Source organism: Phoca vitulina, unplaced genomic scaffold, assembly GCF_004348235.1.
Source record: "Phoca vitulina isolate PV1807 unplaced genomic scaffold, GSC_HSeal_1.0 scaffold14, whole genome shotgun sequence".
NCBI classification, from domain to species: Eukaryota; Metazoa; Chordata; class Mammalia; order Carnivora; family Phocidae; genus Phoca; species Phoca vitulina.
Genome location: NW_022589717.1, coordinates 17,735,708 through 17,755,552, shown reverse-complemented (window position 1 = coordinate 17,755,552; position 19,845 = coordinate 17,735,708). Strand labels below are relative to the sequence as shown.

The following is a 19,845-nucleotide window of genomic DNA, read 5'->3' as shown; positions in this document are numbered from 1 at the left end:
ATTTTGATTGTTTCAGGAATGAAGAAATATCTGCCTGAAAACCACTAGAGGGTGTTAACTCCAGAGGGAAAAACTGACCAGGGAAAGTGAAGAAAGGTTTTACTTTCTTCAGAATTAAGATAGTTTTGCTTTGCTTTGGACCACAAAGTTAATTTTGGATTCTGTAATTCACCTCTCATTTTTCTTTTGGAAGAAGGACACGATCAAAGGGGAAGAGTAATGGACAGGAATAGAAATGTGACATTATAAACTAGTGGGGATTCTCTGCTTAGATGATTTTGGTAACTTTTCTGCAAAAATTTTTGTTGCAAAAAACAAAAAATCTGTGAAAAGTTGAAGTGTTTTCATGTTTGACACAAAAATTCATTTGGCAGCCAAACCTGACCTCCCCAACAGGCCTTTATCATACTTAGTATTAAATTCATATATGTGTTACAAAAATCTTAATATATTTGATTACAGGTGCTGTCCCAAACCATATTCATAATTCTTTATGTAATCTGAAAAATTCCAAATTCTGAAACATCTGGTCCCCAGAATTCCACATAAGGGATTGTGATCTATATAGTTAATCGGCTATAAATAAAGTCCAAAGGGAATATAAAGAGGACAAATTCTGAATGGAATGCTATTATCAGTATTGAGGGAGGTCCTACTGGGGGAGAGGTGGTTGAGGAAAGAGGTGTGCTGATTTTCCTGCCAATCATTCCACCAGCATTTAGACTAGAAGTATTAAAGAAAAAATTATTCTGACACTTGTTAAAACAGTGAGGAAGACCTTACTCTAGCTACTACAATAGGTGCCAAAGACTGTCACAGTGGAGGAGAGATACTTCGCTCAACTCCAAATACAGCAAAGACACCTGGGATTTAAAGTCAGTGAACAAAATCGGGGGAGAGGGAAAATTACTAAGGAGACATCAAGGGTAGGGGAATGCTTGCTAAACTGATTTAACCCTGGAAAACCAGGGTGATCAGATGCTGAGGGTGAGGGAATTCCTTCTAAACTGACTTAGCAGGATTCTTTGGAAAACTGGCAGTCAGGCCAGAGAAGGGCCTATGATGAGGTCCAGTCGAAAAGAAGGCTCAGAAGAGGCTGGTTAAAGTTTGGTCACGGAGAGAGTCTATGTCAGAAGCTAGACACAGTCCCTGTGCACACTGTTTACCATCTATATTTCTAATATAGAAATTGATAGCCTGAAGTGAGATACTGTCATAAGGAAAACAATGTTTAGCATTGGCTTACCTAATTCACGTGACAAACAGCTGGGACTTGCATTTCAGGTAACATTTTGTCACCTACTGAGCTGATAGCTCCATGGGTAGCAGTTGGAAAAGTCAGAATGTGAAATGAATTGCCTGGTCCTTGATGTTTTTAGCAAGGCATCACAAGAAAGAATTGACCAGTCTCCCAAGTGCAGATGGAATAGAAACATCAGATATTAGGAACCTCAAAGGATTAGAAAAGCCAAGTGCTTCTGTACCCTTCTATACCAAAAAAGGTCTAATACTGTTTTCTTTTTGAGGTGTGGGAGGCTGAGGGGGAAGCCCAGCAAGACCTCTGTCACATGGTAAGCCAAACAAAGGGATCCATCCCTGCAGTGATAATCTGGGTGTTAGCATTCCCAGTACAGTCTTCTTTTCAGTTGGTCTCAAGGTAGCCTCCACTAAAGAGGCAGGGTCCTGTGATGATGAAAGCATACTTTGAGAATTTGGTCTAGAGAAGTGCTTGATTGTGATTCCTAACAGGTGGAACTAGAAACAAGAATTTTTGAGGGAACTTTACTTCCAAAGAAATGTGAGCTTGGCCTTAAAACAATGGGCACCAAGCTCATGCCAGCAATAAGCGCACTACTATTTTCACAACTCCCATAAAGGGCAAATTCCCAGCCTCTACTTCAGACAGAGCCATGGAGAGAAGTGGGTAAGAATAACTTTCCAGAGTGGAAGCCATTGAGGGTAATGAACAAGGGAGTCTCTTGCCAGAGAGCAGAATCAGGATCTGATCAACGAGCTTTTTTTTTTTTTTTTTGGGTCAGAAACAGCACAAGCAGGGGGAGCGGCAGGCAGGGGGAGAGGGAGAAGCAGGCTCCCGCTGAGCAAGGAGCCCATTGTGGGACTCGATCCCAGGACCCTAAGATCACAACCTGAGCAGAAGGCAGACGCTTAACCAACTGAGCCACCCAGGTGTCCCAAGGAACTTATCATCAGGGACACACTCTTCTTAGGGTTTCCCAGGAATATCCCCACAGTCGCTTTGAATCAATACATGTTTCCCTTTATTCCATTTTCCAAGTTGAGAGGTTTTATTTGGGTTTCCTGTCCTCACTACACCATTATAAATGGGCAGACTTAAGGGTGAGAGGAAATAATTTGCCCATCAGTTTAGACGTTGTCAGACTATTAGAAGCCACATCTACAACTGATGGACCTTGATGAAGATCCTGGATTTTGAGTTGAATCAGTAACTGGTGAGGAGGGGTTGAGTATGTTCTGTGCATGGGAAGAAGGCTGTGCACAGAGACTTAATAGCAAGAGAAGAATGCTGTGGCTGCTAGTTGCTACCAGAATCCTCCATGTGCTTTTACGGTAATAAAGTTATAGCTGGAATATGGCTTCTAGCCAAAGACTACATTTCTCAGCTCCTGCAATCTAGATGTAACTAAGTCTCCTCACCATTGGAATGTAAGAAAACATATGTGCCATTTCCAGGCAGGCCTAACCCTTTAAACTTTGCATACGTGTCCCATGTAGTTTCTCTGTAAATTAGAATAGTGATTAGTTAGAGTGATTTAGAAGCCATGGTCGAAAATGGCAGAGCTAGCCTCAACTCAAGTCCCTGAATCATTATGTGGAACAAAGCCTGCTAGCTTGCAGTGTTTAACATCAAGACCATCAGTTGGGAGAGAAACTTCTATATTATTTTATTAGCATATCTCTTGTTACAGGAGCTTAGCCTAACCTAAAAATTATAACCACCTTTCCCCTGGCAATCCTGGATCTGTCTCCGAATTCTTTGTTTTATTTCAAAAACTTAATGTATAATATCCTGTAACATTTGTTTTTTTTTTTTTTAAAGATTTTATTTATTTATTTGAGAGAGAGAGAGAGAGCACAGGAGAGGGGGAGGGCCAGAGGGAGAAGCAGACTCCCCACTGAGCAGGGAGCCCGATGCGGGACTCGATCCCGGGACTCCAGGATCATGACCTGAGCCGAAGGCAGTCGCTTAACCAACTGAGCCACCCAGGCGCCCATAACATTTGTTTTAATAAAAATATTCCCCTACACATACAGTAACTAGTACTTAAATAAGATATGCTACTTAACCCTGTGGCTTTGAACAACCCTGGATATACCACTACACCATTATACACACCACAGTTACTATATTAACACACACACAATCTCTGAAACAGCTTTTTATTAAACAGCAAAGCAAAATTGCAACACAATTTTAAATGTTTGTAAATTAGGTCACAAAAGGGATGCAAAATATTTGCAGTATAACTATTATATTCATACAGCTAAAGTCATTCATTGAATCGTACACCAATACAAACATAAGATTATTCCAGGATTAAAAGCCCAAATCTAACAACCAAAACTGTATTAGTGGATCTCTTTTCCTATTTAACATTTTAACACTACTTCTGATACTAATTTTCTTACCAGATGGAATCTACAAACTAAATTTTTAGAAACCGTAAAAGAGTGACTAAAACTCTGCAAACCAAGTAGTTAGGTTTACAGAAAATTCTCTAGTATACATGTAATAAAACTCCCTCATTTTATTATTCATGATTCCGATACTAATACACCCTAAAGGGACTTTGCAAAAGATCTGCTGGGTACTACAAATAAAGGTTAAGACTAAACTCTTTGTAACTGTTCTCTTCCAGATGTGATTGACATAAGGTTAGTCACATTTAATCTACTTTCTCGGAGATATATATATATACATATATCTAGTCTGTGTCAGAGATCACACAAATCTGGAGTAAAAACATTTTGGAGTTGGTTACTACTGTTTGCCAAGTACCTTTCCCATCCTATTAATGTTTTTCTCAAAATTTTCTATTCCAAATGTATAACCAGAGCTCATCTTTCCAGATACTAATCTTTCTCCACGTTTTGTACAAAAGGAAGGTTTTAACAACCAAACCTTCCCAATTTGACAATTCAGTTGCAAAGAAAAGTTTTCATGTTTATAGCCTCTGTTTTCAACTGATTAAAGAGAAACCAACAATCCTATCTTACTATTAACTATGAGAAGCCCTAACTGAGAAAGTATCTTATTTTAGTAAGTTTCAACAATCCAAGCTCAGGTTACTCTCACAGATGATTAACTATTAAAATTACTTTTACAAATGTAAAACCAATTTTTTCCTTAGGGGAAGGGAAATGGAAAGGAAGAAGCAAATGGAGAAGAGGCACAACATGGTGGACAGGGTACATAAAGCTGTGCGTTCAGTACATGATTTTGGTCACTTTTCACAACACGGTGGTTATTTTCTTGTATCTCTTACTATGCCTATAATAAAAGACAGTGCTAAACTTATAAATCAAAGCAAATTTGATAAAACATTCATTTTCAAGTTTCATAAATATATGCATTTCTAATTATAAAGTCTCTACATTTGCACGTTTTCATAGACTAACATATTATACACAAAATCATGAAGTCTTCCGTTATGCTCTTAATTTTGCCTAGATCTGACATTATCTTCATAAATATTCAATTAAGCCACAAACAAAAGTACTATAACTTTTTAAATCTATCCAGGTTTTAAAGAAAAAAAGATCAGCAGCAATTCCATAAAACAGAAGGGATGTCAATCCCTTACTTTCTTTTGCTTTTTGTGTCAGTTGTTTGAAAAACACTAGAAGCTGACATGAGGTTTTCTATATATTGTCCAAGAACTTGGTTTTCTGATTTTAGCTTCAGATTTTCTTCCTTAACTGCATCTACTCTTGCGGAGAGGTCTGTATTTAAGAATAAAAAAGTCCAGTATCAATAAAATGATGGCAATGACTCCATATTATAAAAGACTTAAAATGCATTCTTAAAAGAGATAACACAATCTTTAAATTTTCTGCTTTTAAATTCAGGTAACTTTAGAAATTAAGGTAAACAAAGTAAACTGAGTGCAAGTTAATAGCCAAAATTCTTAAAAAGAGATTTCACATTAGACTAAATGTTGGTAAATAGCATCTATGTTGAGTAGTTATTTCTTAAAATGGTTATTTCCATAAGATACGGACTTGGTTTTTAAAATGTGAATTTTGATTCATGTCTTACCAACATAAAAAAAACTAACATCTTTGTTAGAAATGCTTAAGAAAATGTGGCAGGCAAATACAACTCAATTTATACACTGGATATGGAAAGTCAGTTTCCAAACAATTGAGCATTTTGTATTTTTACATTTGCAAGAAATTCAAAAGACATAGTTCTTAATGATCAAATAAAACAGTCTCTCCATTCATTCATTTAACAACTAAGTATTAGGTGCCCTTTAAGAGCCAGGCACTGTTCTAGAGGCAACTGTAACAAAAGCCCTTGCCCTCACAGAGTTTACATTCTAATGCGCATGTGGGCATATGTGCATTTGGGGGGCTCCAAACCAAGTAGGGGTCAGGAGAAAAAAGAAGGGTAAGAGTCCCAGGAAGCAAAAGGGAAGTTGCCTTTTTATATTCATATAGTCAGCGATATTTTGATAAAGGGAATTTGACCAGAGACCTAAAAGAAATGAGGGAATGAGCCATATAGAATGCGAACACCTAAGGGAAAGAGATTCAAGCAGAGAACAGCAACCACTAAGACCCTCAGTAGAAGTTTGCTGAAAGAACAGCAAGGAGGTCAGTGTCTGAGGTAGAATGAATGAGGCGGAGAGTGTGACATGACTGACTCTGAAAGGTAAAAGGAGGTAACAGATTTCCAGAGAGTAACCTGGCTTTTATTAACTGTGAAATGGGAAGCCAGTGAAATGACATGATCTGCTCACCCTGCTATTAAAACAAAACAAAACACCCACAACCTCTTAATTTCATTAAAAACCAAGATGTTTCAGTGGTAGTATTAATTTTATGCAAGACATTCAGAAAAAGAAAAAAACTCACATCAACCCACTTTTAATCTCTGAAGCTAAAACACTTTTAAAGTAAAAACTTTAGTATAAGCTTTATTAAAGTGGACTTAGTAATAACACAATGCAGGGGCTTAAGGGGCTCTCATGTAATAAACAGCATTACATTAACCCCAGAGGGATGCACAGGAACACTATCTGACTTTCTTATTGAAGCACATCTGTTCTTTAAAATCACTAGCCAAAGCTGCAGGCAGGAGGGAAAAGAAACTATTGAAATGGACTTTGAAGTTTATACTTTTAAAAACTGGGGACACGCTAACAAAATTTAGCAAAACAAATGCTTACAATTTCAACTAATTAGATATTATTCAAGAAAACTACAAAATGGAAGCTAACCTTCAAGTGTGTGTTGAAGTTCCAACACTTGATTAATAAGTCGTGTTTTTTCCTCCAGTTCCACCTGATTTTCAGCATCCACTGCTGTAATACAAAGGTTCAGATTTACTATTAATTAACATTAGGTACCATTTGTGTAGTGTAGCACTTAAAGATATGCAAAATTTTTTATATTCATTATCTTACTTGACTTAAACAAGAGCCCTGTAAAGGAAACAGTTAGATGCCCACATGGCAGATAAGGACACCAAGGTGAAGATAAATTGTTTTGCCATTATCAATCCTTTCTAGAACTAGAGAGGATATAAGTAAGTAAATGAGCCAAATCCAAGCCTCTAAATATTGCTTCTCTGTTCTTTCCATTGCTTAATTAAGCCAAAAGCATCCACAAAACCAGGAACTCACAAAAAGGAAAATAAAGCACATACCATCCATGTCGGCATTCATCATCTCGGGTAACAAGCTTTTGGGTCTTGGGTACAAAATCCTTGATGAATGGTCTGCAATAAGAGAAAGTTAGAAACAGAAACATATAGCAATAAAATACCACTGTACATTAATTAAATTTTTTAAAGGAGATAATGATCAAAGTTATGGAAGAACAAATATAAAATATTAGAAATTTTAAATATGTTATCTTCTTGGAAAGCAGTATGGTAATAACTTATACTCACAAAAACATTTAAATATTTTTTAATAAGCAATTTTGTTCTTGGAAATTTAACCTAAGGAAAATTACAAAGAAGGAAAAAATTATATACATAAAATCTTCACTTCAACCTTATTTACAACCCCTGAAATTGGAAACAACAGAAACTGTCCATTCAGAGTCTAGTTAATAACTGTAGTTTCTAATCTAGTGGCTACTAAAAATAATTATGATGACTATAACATGGAAGAATGTTTACAAAATTGTGTATTCACTGATGTAAATTATGTAAAATACACATAAATACAAATAAAGAGAACAGCAAAATGAAAAAAGCTCTTATGTTAAGGATGACGATAGGGATAAAGACAAATCTCTTTAAAAATATTTTTCATTATTAAAGAATTACTTTACAGGAGCGCCTGGGTGGCTCAGTCGTTAAGCGTCTGCCTTCAGCTCAGGTCATGATCCCAGAGTCCTGGGATCGAGCCCCATATCGGGTTCCCTGCTCAGCGGGAAGCCTGCTTCTCCCTCTCCCACTCCCCCTGCTTGTGTTCCCTCTCTCGCTCTCTGTCAAATAAATAAATAAAATCTTTAAAAAATAAAAATCAAAAAAATAAAGTATTACTTTACATATGCGTTTAATACTTTTAATTGATAAAGTTCAAGAGAAAAATACTAGCTATCTGAAACACTAATACGGGAAAAATGAAAAATATCAACTTGTTACCTCCTGGTTATGGTTAAAACAGATTAATTAGGATGTGTATAAGGAAATAAATATCAACATTTTATTGTTTCTGTAAAAGGTTCCAAAATATTGGGGCACTTGGGTGGCTCAGTTGGTTAAGCATCTAACTCTTGATTTCAGTTCAGGTCCTGATCTCAGGATCATGAGATCAAGCCCCGTGATAGGCTTCACACTTAGTACAAAGTCTGCTTAAGATTCTCTGTCTTCTCCCTCTGCCCAACCCTCCACCCACAGGTGTGTGCTCTCTAAAAATTTCCAAAATATTAAAACATGAAATTCCTGTGAAACATGTTCTGCTCTATAGCTAACATTCATTTCATATTCAGTGTGCTCAAGATTTTTAAATAAGCCAGATTATTACTGGAAACAGACCTGGTAAGCAATCTAATCTACTCACTGAAGCAATTTAGACCTGTCAATATTGTTACTCTTTCAACAAATTATTTATAGAGCACCTTCTATACCAAAGCATTCTTATGCCTCTATATGCTAAATAGTAGAACCCCGACCTACTGAACAAGGATGTCTACATTCTAGAATTAGAATCATAAGAGTTATCAGTATATTGAATATTCCCTCACAGTTTCAGTTAATAAAATTGTGTGACACTTCAGATACTAGCATGAACGTGAAAATAAAATGCTCAGTGTATGTATAAACTACCTCTGAAATAAGAGATCACTTGTCTATGTAAACATCCTTTACATAGCATTATTAAAGAATTAGCTAGCTACAAATGGTATAAAACTGACCTAATGTTTAATAATTATCTACTCTGAGTCTTCTAGCATCTTTCTACTTATCTAGCATTAGAGCTACTTTCCCTCAAATTGTTTTCATATGGCTTTAATTCTCAGGTTCTTTGTACTTCCGAGAAAGTTCACACATATATATGTGATATAATATGTACATATTATATACATGTTACATCTGCATTATACATATGTAATATATCACGTACATAATATGTAATATGCATATAAACTTTTTCTGAAATACAAAGAACCTGAGAATTAAAACCATGTGAAAAAGATGTAATATATATAGTTACATATATATTATATACTATATGTAATATATAAACATATATTAATATGTAATACATATTAGTACATCTACATGAATCCAAGTAGACTGATTACTAAAAATCTCTTCAAAAATTCTTTATATTATTCAACTTCAAAAATTATCCTTCTCCATTCAGTCAACAACATATTGCTTTATAATTGAAGAGGTGGAGTGTTAGCAGTGAAAACTTTATTTGGCACTTGACATAGCGAAGAGCACTTTTCCTACCATTTCAGCTACTGACCTGGCTAACACAGGTCTGGGATGGATGACATAGGCAACAGCCAAAAGCAAAAGTGATCCTGGGAGTACTCAGCAACAGTAGCCTGCAGCTTGGCTATTTCCCCTGCTAAATAATATACAAAAGTGCTTCAAAATCCTAATATTTAGTGTTTTTAAGAATACAAAACAAAATTTTCATGACAGCTGAGAAGAGTTATAAAATACACAAGCAAAGCAACATGTAATCATGCAATCAATGCAACTGACTTTGAAATTAGGTTTAGTATAGGGATGTGGAATACTTCTTTTGCCTATGTTTCAGTCTAACACTAAAATTAAACCAAAAATTCTTCTACAAAAGTAAAGTGTTCCAAATTGATCAATGTAATAATGAAGCCAGTTTCTGAAATTTTGGCCACAAGGAAACCAAATGATAGAAAATCTTTGTATGGTTTATCAACAGTTTGACTTCATCTGAAAAAATGAAAGAAAAAAAGGCAGAAAAATGGGGTGGAGGAGGCTTATTAGAGGGAAAATGAAGCTTAGAAACACACATTGGAGACTGGGGTGGAGGCAAGAGCACAAAAGCCCAGTGGGCACAAGGACAGTGCTATGCGATATACAACACAACCCAAGAGAACACTATTCACATCATAGTCTGTAAGATTGCACCTCGAGGACTGTACAGTGCAAAATCTGCCAGCTCTATGTGGCAGCCCTGTGCAAAAGGGTATTCATGACTCTTCAACGAAGCAGACAAGAGCACTGCCAGCTACCTCTGCGCAGTAAGAAAGACAAACAGCAATTTGCTCGTATTCTGATGTGATTAAACAGGCTAGCCTCAAAATGCTATTCTTGTATATATTCAAGGTCTTCCAGTAAATTTAGAGTAATAAGCTGATTTATTATATATATATAAGATCAGAAGGTTCAATGAGTTTTTTGGGTTTTTTAAAAAATATTTTATTTATTTGACAGAGAGAGACACAGCGAGAGAGAGGGAACACAAGCAGGGGGAGTGGGAGAGGGAGAAGCAGGCTTCCCGCTGAGCAGGGAGCCTGATGCGGGGCTCAATCCCAGGACCCTGGGATCATGACCTGAGCCGAAGGCAGACACTTAATGGCTGAGCCACCCAGGTGCCCCTCATTGAGCTCTTTATATCAAAGTATTTTAGCCACAGATTTTCTTTCAAAATAGGATCAATCCTCAAACCTCACAATGTCTACATTAGCACAGGTACTATGTCATAATATGCACTTAATACCATACTGAGTTTTTCAACTATAAAACTCAGTCTTTTTCTCAGTCTATAGTTGCTATCACATCAATCCAATTTCATGTGAAATGTGCTTTTAAGAGTTCATTTTTGGGGTGCCTGGGTGGCTCAGTTGGTTAAGCATCCTACTCTTGATCTCAGGGTCCTGATTTCAAACCCCGCATTGGGCTCCGCACTGGGCTCCACACTGGGCGTGGAGCCAACTTAATAAAAAATTAAAAAAAAAAAAAAAGAAAGAAAAGAAAAGAAAGAGAAAAAAAAGAGTTCATTTTCAATTCCTTCTGTTCCTGTACAAAAATGCAAAGCCGATGTGAAAAGAAAATCCAGACCAAAGTATCTCAAGCATGAGGACATTGAAAGGAGTGTGGGGTTCTAAGGCTGATCTGTTTATCCTAAAGCTGCCTTCATTCCGAAATGGATATGGTTCTCCCAGATCTGTCAACTCTGACCTAAGCCTGGGTTGAATCTGAAAAGCTTTTATCAAAAATTACAGTACGTTCTGGGCCTATTTTCATCTAGCCTTGGTTGGTAGAAGAGAATCTAGAATTATTTTGGTAATTTAAGTCCAGGAAGCAAAAAGTACACAGAGAACAAGAGTCAGAAAGTGTGACAATCATTAGGATGGACCCATTTTTCCATGCCCACATACCTGTGATCAAAGACTACTGTTTTACCAAAGGAGAACTCTACCTTCTCTTATAGTACCCTGAACAGTACCACTGTTAAGAAGCAGTTTAGCCCAGTGATAAAGGACATAAATTTATATTACCTGGATTTAAATCCTAGCTCTGCTACTTATAAGCTCTGGAAACTTGATAAAGGTTAACATTTCAGCCTCAGTTTCCTCATCTGTAAAACGAGGGTAAGAGTATGTACCTCATATTTTTGTTGTAAGAATGAGTTGATATATATAACTTGCAATGGTATCTCATACATAGAAGGTATTCAATAATGTTAGCTATTATCTCCTCTACCTTTTGGCTCTAATTCAGGCCACAAAAAGAAATTTTGGTAAAATCATCTGGTCTAGCTGCCTCATTTTACAAATAAACTGAGGCCAAAGATAATAACGGCTTACTCAAAATCACTACTAGGCTAGTTTTTTCCATCACACCACCACAGGTATGCTCTGAGACCTAAGATTTTGAGACTTTTTCCTGATATCCATCCAACTTCAACCACCCAAATTCTCAGCATCTAAAACTGATTTTCATGTCATCCGCTTACTAGTGAACAAGTAAGACTACTAAAATAATGTCATTGTTCATTAATATACTAAATGCTTTACATATATTTTAGTTCATCAAATCAACAGAAGGGCATTGTGATTTATATTTGTGGGTACTATACCTCAGAAAGGCTATGTATCTGCCTTAGACTTCACAGCCAACGTTTGTACCAAGATGTTGAAAGCAGGTCTAACTATAAAGTCCCTGTTTTTTCCATTGTATAATGGAAATACAGCTCTAATCTATATTTGCCAAATATTTTGCAATCTTTGATGCTACATTCCTCTGATATTTTACAAAGCAACTGAAGATAAATTTCATTCCATTCAAGCTGCATCAACTTTCAAAATGGTTTGTCTGTTCAGGCCTGTTCAAGTTTTGAATTGTTCTGGTCAGACAAATCCAGTTTCAAGATTCCACAAGATTAAGGGATTGGCCAAATGAGGATTGGAACGGAAGCTAGATCCCCAGAGAATGGCTAGCTATAGTGAATTTAATCAATGAGTACAGGCACAGAAAATATAAGCATAGCTTTGGATCCTCAGGTACAGACATACAGTGCTGGGGACATAGCACAGCAGGTCCTTAACATTGCTACGTCATAGTAGTGGAATCGATATATTGTATAACGAAAGTCCTGCCTTTCGAAAGGCATCTTCTTTCTTCTTTTCGATCCTAACTCCCCAAAACTTGCTCGGCAGGATCCTTGAGGGAAGCCCAAGTAGAAACTAACCCGGGAGCTCCTTTCGGTGCCAGGAAAGCTGTCGCCAGCCCTTATTTTACTGCTCGCTCGCCACCCTCCCCGCCTTGGCATCCTCTCCTCCCACCTCCCGGGCTCTCGGCACAGCAACCACGGACAAGTGCAGGCGTGCCAGGTCCATCCCGCCCAAACGCCCCTCTGCAGTCCCAATTCAGGGCGGGAGGCTGGACAGCGGCCTTCGACTAAGAGGCGGGAGAAGGCGGCGGGAGGTCCGCCTCAGGGACGCGAGCAGCCCCTCCCCCAAAGAACAACTGGGCCCAATAATGAGATGAGGAGGTTGCGCAGAGGTTCTTCAGGGAGTCAGGCCTGAGGCGCCCACCAAATGCCCAGGCCGCTCTTCCCGGGCGCCTGGTGCCCCGGGCCGCGTCCAGCCCTCCCCGCCCTCCAGTTCCTCGGCTGTACCGAGGTCGCAACTCCAGTCGCCCGGGGCCAGGCCCTCCGCTGCCCACAACTGCCCTCACCTGCCGTTGAAGGCTCTGGGAGTAGGAGGGATCGGGAAGACGCCTCAGGCCCCTACACTTGGACCAACTGGTACCGGCAGCCCCGCCCTCTGCGCCCACAGAGCGTGCGCCGTGTCGGGAGTCCCGCCCCGTCCCGCCCCGTCCCGCCCCGTCCCGCCCCGTCCCGCCCCGTCGCCCACCAATCCCCACTCAAGAAGGTACGCCTGCGCATTAGCAGTACGACGCCCCAATCGTCCTTTGTCAAAGCCCGAGGATCCACCTTTTGCCCTAACAAAAGGACATTGGCATCCAATCAGGATTGAGGCTGTTGTGGGCGGGTCCGGTAAAAGCAACAGCCAATGACAGTACAAAAGCGAAGTTAAGCGTGAGAAAGCCAGTCCAAAGAAAGCGGCTCTTCAGTCTCAGCAGGAGCCACAAAATTGGGATCAGAAAGCCAGTATGGAAAATTTTGACAGCTGTCAGGAAGGAGGTTGGTAAAACCAAATGCTGGGGGAGAGGGAAATCATTCAAATTTAAGAAAAGGGCATTTGTGGACATAATGGATAAAGCCAGTACAATACCGAGGTACCTCAATTCTAAAAGCAGACTTTTCCATATTTTTTAACTTCCCAAATCGGAAAGTTCGTAAGTACACCCCTAGTGGATTGTTCATCTCCACAATCTTTCCAAACGATTATTACATCCATAGTGCACTTGACCATTTAAGAATATTTTAGAATTGAGAAAATACCTTAATATAGAGCTTTCGCTCACCTTACCTCGTTTTGATTCTCACAGCAACCCACAGAAAAAAAATGAAGCTTAAGAATAAATGCCTTGCTCAAGGTCATACATGCAGTGTGAAATGCTGTGGCCAGGCTTTGGCATGTAATGTAATCTGGCTTGATAGCGTTCATTGATATCTAGCACTTGACACAAAGCGGCATCCTGCTTGTGTTTAATATTTGTTGAGTACAAGGTAGTAATACTATATTGTTTTGGCTTCGGCACATTCTCCTGAGTTGTAGAGGTGAGCCTATGTCTGTCTGTTTCTTGACTTTTCACTTCTGGTTCAGTTTGCTGACATACCGCCTTAATCTTTTTAAGGAATATATAAAAAATCTTCCATTCAGTATTTGAGAACTATACGTTTGGCTGGACTATGATACATAATTTGAGAAAATGTACTAGAATGCAACACAGGGCCTAAATAAATGGAAAATAAGAAAGAAAGGCCCAGGGTATATCCAATAGGAGTGTCAAAAAGAGAAACGAGAGAGAATGGCTGTGAGCAGTATTCAAAGAATGATAACTAAGAATTTTTCAGGATTGTGGAATATTTGAGTGCTCAGATTCAGGAAGCACTTATTCTTGAGCAGGTTTAAAACAAAGAATTCCATATGTGGACATATCCTGATGAAACTGCAGAACACCAAAGACTAAGAACTATTATAAGCAACTTTTTTGTTGTTAGAGCACCTTTTTTTTTAGTTTTAAATAGAGTAAAATATACATAACGCAAAAAATTTATCATCTTAACTATTTTAAAGTGTACAGTTCAGTAGTGTTGAGTATATTCACATTGTCGTGCAACCAGTCTCCATAACACTTTTCATCTTGCAAAACTGAAACTATACCCATTAAAAAACAACTTCCCATTTATCTCTCCCCCCAGCACCTGGCAACTGCCATTCTTTCTGTCTCTATGAAGATGACGACTTTAGGTACCTCATGTACGTGGAATCTCTTACAGTATTTATCTTTTTGTGACTGACTTATTTCACTTAGCATGACATCCTGAAGGCTCATCCATATTGTAGCATGTGTCAGAATTTCCTTCCTTTTTAAGGCTGAATAACATTCCATTGTAGGTATATACCACATTTTGTTTATTCATTCATCTGCTGATGGACACTTGGGTTGCTTCCAACTTTTAGTTATTGTGAATGCTACTATGAACATGATGTGTGCAAATATCTCTTTGAGACCCTCTTGTCAATTCTTTTGGGTATATATCCAGAAGTGGAATTACTGAATTATGTGGTAATTCTATTTTAAAAGCAACTTTTTAAAATGTGGTAATGACACAAGAATAGACAAAAAGAAATTAGAGTACCTGTACCTGGAAGTTGGTATACACTAAAAGTGTCTGATAAGAAATAAGTGTTGGTCAGGTTGTGGGAAAGAACTATGCATGACTCTTGAAAGTGTAAATGGTACAATAATTTTGTTGTTTCTGTGGTTGTTTTGTTTTTTGTTTTTTTGTTTTTTTTGAGAGAGAGAGAGGAGGGGCATACAGAAAGTAAGAGAGAGAATCCCAAGCAGGCTCCACACCCAGTGCCAAGCCCTATGTGGGGATGCTTGATCCCATGACCCGGAGATCATGACCTGAGTTGAAATCAAGAGTCAGACACTTAGCCAACTGAGCCACCCAGGTGCCCCGGTATAATAACTATGTTAATTGGCTATAGAAAAGACAAATGATGGTGGTTCTAGTTAGATTGGCTATTCATAAAAAAAAATGAAATTAGATTCTGACCTCCACCACAAATAAAACTCAATTCCAAATGACGTAAATGTGAAAAAAACCCTCTAAACTTTTAGAAAACGGATGTCTTTATGACATCACCTTAAGGAAGAAGTTGTTAAACCAGACAAAACAGTACCATTCGTTAATCAAAAAGATTAAATTTTGATTGTTTTATAAACAGAAGAGATAAAAGTTTTCAAAACAGAAGAGAAGACAATTTTAATCAAGTGAAAAACAAACCACAGACTGGGAGAATATAGTTAAGCTCTGAAAATATAAAGATTTCTAACAATTTAATATAAAAACTTATTCATATAACCCAAATAAGCAACTCACAGAAGAGGAAAACTGAATAACCAGAAAGATCTTTTTTTAAATGTTCACCTTCACTAGTAATCAGGGGAATTCATATTAAAACAAGATAACGGGGTCAGTTCCTTTAAGAAGATGCAAAATCCTAATAGTGCTATAAAATAGCACTGAAGCAAAAACTGATAGAACTGAAATAAGAAACTAACCCACAATGCATTTGGAGAGTTCATCTCTCCCCTCTCTGTAATTTGTAAAGCAATATACACAAAATTAGTAAGGATAGAGAACTCAGGTTCCAAGCTTGGCTTACACATTAGCATCACCTGGGAATCTCTTAAGAATTCTAAAGGACAGGCTACACCCCATACTTATTAAATCATAATCTCTAGGGTTGGGATATAGGCATTAAGGAGGTTCAAAGGTGATTTCAACAGAGTGCAGGCAAATTTGGGAACTATTGATGTAGAAAACCTTAACAGTCCTATCAACCGATATGACCTAATTGATACAGAAAATTCCACTCAATAACTAGAACATACCTTCTTTTCAAATGTACATGGAATATTCAAGAAAATGGAACATATTCACTATCATGAAACAAACCTCAACAAATTTAAAATAGTTGAAATCATATAAAATATTTTCTCTGCCCACAGGGGAATTAAACTAGAAATTAATAACAAAGATATTTGTAAAAAATTTGGAAATTAAGTAATTATATAAATTCTACACAAACTCTTTGAGAAAATAAAATAGGAAAGAATACTTTCCAACCTTTTTTATAAGAACAATGTTACCTTGATTCCAAAACCAGACAAAGACATTAAAAGACATAAAACTGAACATACACACAAAAGTCCTTAACATGTTTTTAGGAAATCAAATCCAACAATTGCCCCTAGACAGAGAGCCTAGAAAGTTGTGATTCTGGCCCCATGAATTTCACTTCTCTCACAGATTGTGGCCTAAAGCTAATTCTAAAATTCATATGGAAAAACAAAAGATCCAGAATAACAATTCTGTAACAGAACCACAAAGTTAGAGGACTTATACTACCTTACTTCAAGTCTTATTATAAAGCGAAAGCAATGAAATAAATGGAGTATTGTTACAGACACATAGATAAATGAAACAATAGAATTTAGGAATAAACCCACACATAATATGGTCAATTGATTTTCACAATGGTACCAAGGTATTTCCATGAGAAAGGATAGGCTTTTTTTTCCCAATAAGCTGGAACAACTGGATATCAGTATGGAGAAAAGAAACCGAACCTCAACTCCTTCGTTATTAGCATACACAAAAAATGTTAATTTAGAATGGATCATAAACTGAAACATAAAAGCTAGAATTATAATCTTCTAGAAGAAGCCAAAGAAAAAAAATATTTTTTTGAGAACAGTCACCAAACAAAACAAAACAAAACAAAACACCCAATCAAACAAACCTTTAAAAGAAAAAGAATGATTCATTGAACTTTGTGAAAATTAAAAATTTCTGCTCTTTGAAAGACGCCATTGAGAAAATAAAAGACAATTTATAGACTGGGGAAAATAGCCATAATACATGATCTTAAAAAGGACTTGAATTCAGAATATCTAAGAACTTTTTCAGTCAATAGTAAAAAATATCCCTGTAAAATAATGGAATATTAGCAATAAAAAGTAACAAACCAATATGGATGAATCTGAAGTATATTATGCTAAGTGAAAACAGCCAGACAGAAAATGTACAGACTGTCTGATTTTATTAATATAAAACCCTAGAGCAGACAAAACTTATCTATTGTGATAGTTGAATCAGTGGTTGCTTGGGGTTGAGGACAGATAGAGAATTGACTACAGAGGGCCATGAGGGCACTTTCCGTTAGAGTGGAAATGTTCTATAACATTTTTATTGGTGGTTATACAGTATATACAACTGTCAAAAGTAATCTTCTGTAACTTAAATTGTATTTGATTATATATTATTTTTCCTCAGTGAAACTGATTTTTTTTAAATGAGAAGACTAGCCATGATTTCCTTAGGGTTTGAAGTATGCTAAATATGCTACATGTATTATTTTACTCAGTCCTCAAACAATCCAATGATGTAGGTATTATCAAACTCATTTTGCAGATGAGGAAATTAAGGCTCAAAGAGTGTCTTGTCCAATATCATATAGCTTGTGTTAGGCTGAATTCAAACCTATCTTTTTTATCTGTAAAGTTAAGTATCATAAAACCTACTTTATTGAGTTGTTACTAGGATCATTAGAATTAAGTAAAAATAAGGCACTGCAAAGACTTTCCAAATTGAAATGACTTTGAACCATGGCCCAAAGAAAGTGTGGATTGGAACTTGCAGCCTCAACCTAACCAATTCAAATTCCTACTAAAACGAAAATATTAACATTCTCCATAGGACTTAAACCAGGCCCATGGTATCATAATGTAATAATTATGACTGGATCCACAATTATTCAGCTTATGAAGAACCATGAAAATCTCAATTCACATGAGTATAAAAAATTAACAGATACCAACACTAAGATGGCACAAATGTTGAAATTATCTGGACAAGATTTTAAGCAACTATTAAAAACTACTTGAATAAGCAATCATTAAAAATCCTGAAACAGAAGTTATAACTGAGAGTATAAGCAACCCTATAGAAGCTATAAATAAGAACCAAATGGAAACCTTAGAACTGAAAAATAAAATCACTGAAATATAAAACTGCAAAGAATCAGTGGTAGGATGAAGACGAAAGAGGGAAGAGTTGGTGAACTTGAGGAAATCTCAGTAGAAATTATTCAGTCTAAACTACAGGGAGAAAGATGTTGGGAAAAACCAACCAACCAACCTCAGGAATGAAAGACAATAAAAGAGATGCCATTTTGTGTCATCAGAGTCCCAGAAGGAAAGGAAAGAGCATGGTTCTGAAAAATGCTTGAAGAAATAATGGTTTTCCAAGCTTCACAAAAGACAATTTCATAAGAGATGGGTGTGATGAGGAAAAAAATGTCTCAAAGGCTCTGGGGATGGGGTATAATGAAAAAGACTGTTGAGAAACACTAATCTAGAGCACAAACATCACTAACATCACAAAGAGAACCCATTAGACAGCATTTATTTCCAGATGGAAGAAGAATGTACCACCACCTATGAAAGAGTCTTGCAAAAAAAAGAAAAAAAAAAAAGGAAAAGAAATTTCAGCCTGACCTGATCAAGCCCATAAATATGTAGCAATTTAACAGGAAATACAGAGGGCAGAGAGAAATATATTAAATCTACCACGTGGACAAAATTAGCAAAATCTGGCTATGGAAAAATAAACAAGACAAAAACAAAAAAAAAGAAGCCCTTTTCTTCAACAAAAAGAAAATAAATTGCACTGGGGGGAAAAAGAATGGAAAGAAACCTATAGATAAAAGGACACTTAAAATACATCTTTTTAAAAACAGACCAAAAAATCTAGGTTTATTTTGGATGCTAAAGCCATTTAAAAGATGCATGAAAATGATTTCCATCAAGTAGAATATGATTAGAGTATTCACCTTTTTAAAAATTCTGGGACGAAGCATATATCTTGTAAGATAATTTAGACTTTAAAGGAAGTTTTTAGACGAACTATCTCAAAAAATGTAACATACCAAAGATAACCATAAAGTTAGAGAGCAATATATCAATCACAGAATGTTGCAAATTTGATAAAACAGTGTTGCTAATAATTAAGATCTGCCCTTGAATATAGAAAAATCCTTGAGATAACAAAAATGTGACAAAAAAGAACAGTACACCCAAGTGGATATAAAAAGGGAGTTGAAATTTTAGCAAACTAGTCATGAAGTGAATATTCATTAAGCTATACATTTATTTTTATACAGTATTCCATATTTGCATTATATTTTTCAATTAAAAATGGTTTTAAAATAACCATAAAACTTCCCTTCTTCTGAGCAAGACAAACACACATACAAAAAGAAACCACTGAAATTACACAGAAATATTTAATTATAAGAAGAACACTTGTTATCTGGGATATGCATATATTAATATTATAAAACATCTAAGTAAAAGCATAAAATTAAAATTCTCTTCATAGAGAATGGAGAACTCCAAATTGAAAACTATTGTTA

General features: G+C 36.7%; 1 protein-coding gene across 2 annotated transcripts; it reads right to left on the bottom strand.

Moving 5' to 3' along the window:
- Window positions 1–3,403: 3,403 nt before the first annotated feature.
- On the bottom strand, window positions 3,404–13,010 carry SCOC (short coiled-coil protein). Of its 2 annotated transcripts, XM_032412883.1 has the most exons (5): window positions 12,902–13,004; window positions 9,198–9,302; window positions 6,914–6,985; window positions 6,486–6,569; window positions 3,404–4,983 (listed from the first exon to the last, which is right to left on the bottom strand). In XM_032412883.1, the coding sequence occupies exons 3-5, from the start codon at window positions 6,933–6,935 to the stop codon at window positions 4,841–4,843; spliced, it is 249 nt and encodes an 82-aa protein (XP_032268774.1). In that variant the 5' UTR covers window positions 6,936–6,985; window positions 9,198–9,302; window positions 12,902–13,004; the 3' UTR covers window positions 3,404–4,840. The 2 variants fall into 2 exon arrangements, with proteins under 2 accessions (XP_032268774.1, XP_032268773.1); XM_032412882.1 differs by lacking the exon at window positions 9,198–9,302 and having other exon boundaries at window positions 12,902–13,010.
- Between the last annotated feature and the right edge of the window lie 6,835 nt (window positions 13,011–19,845).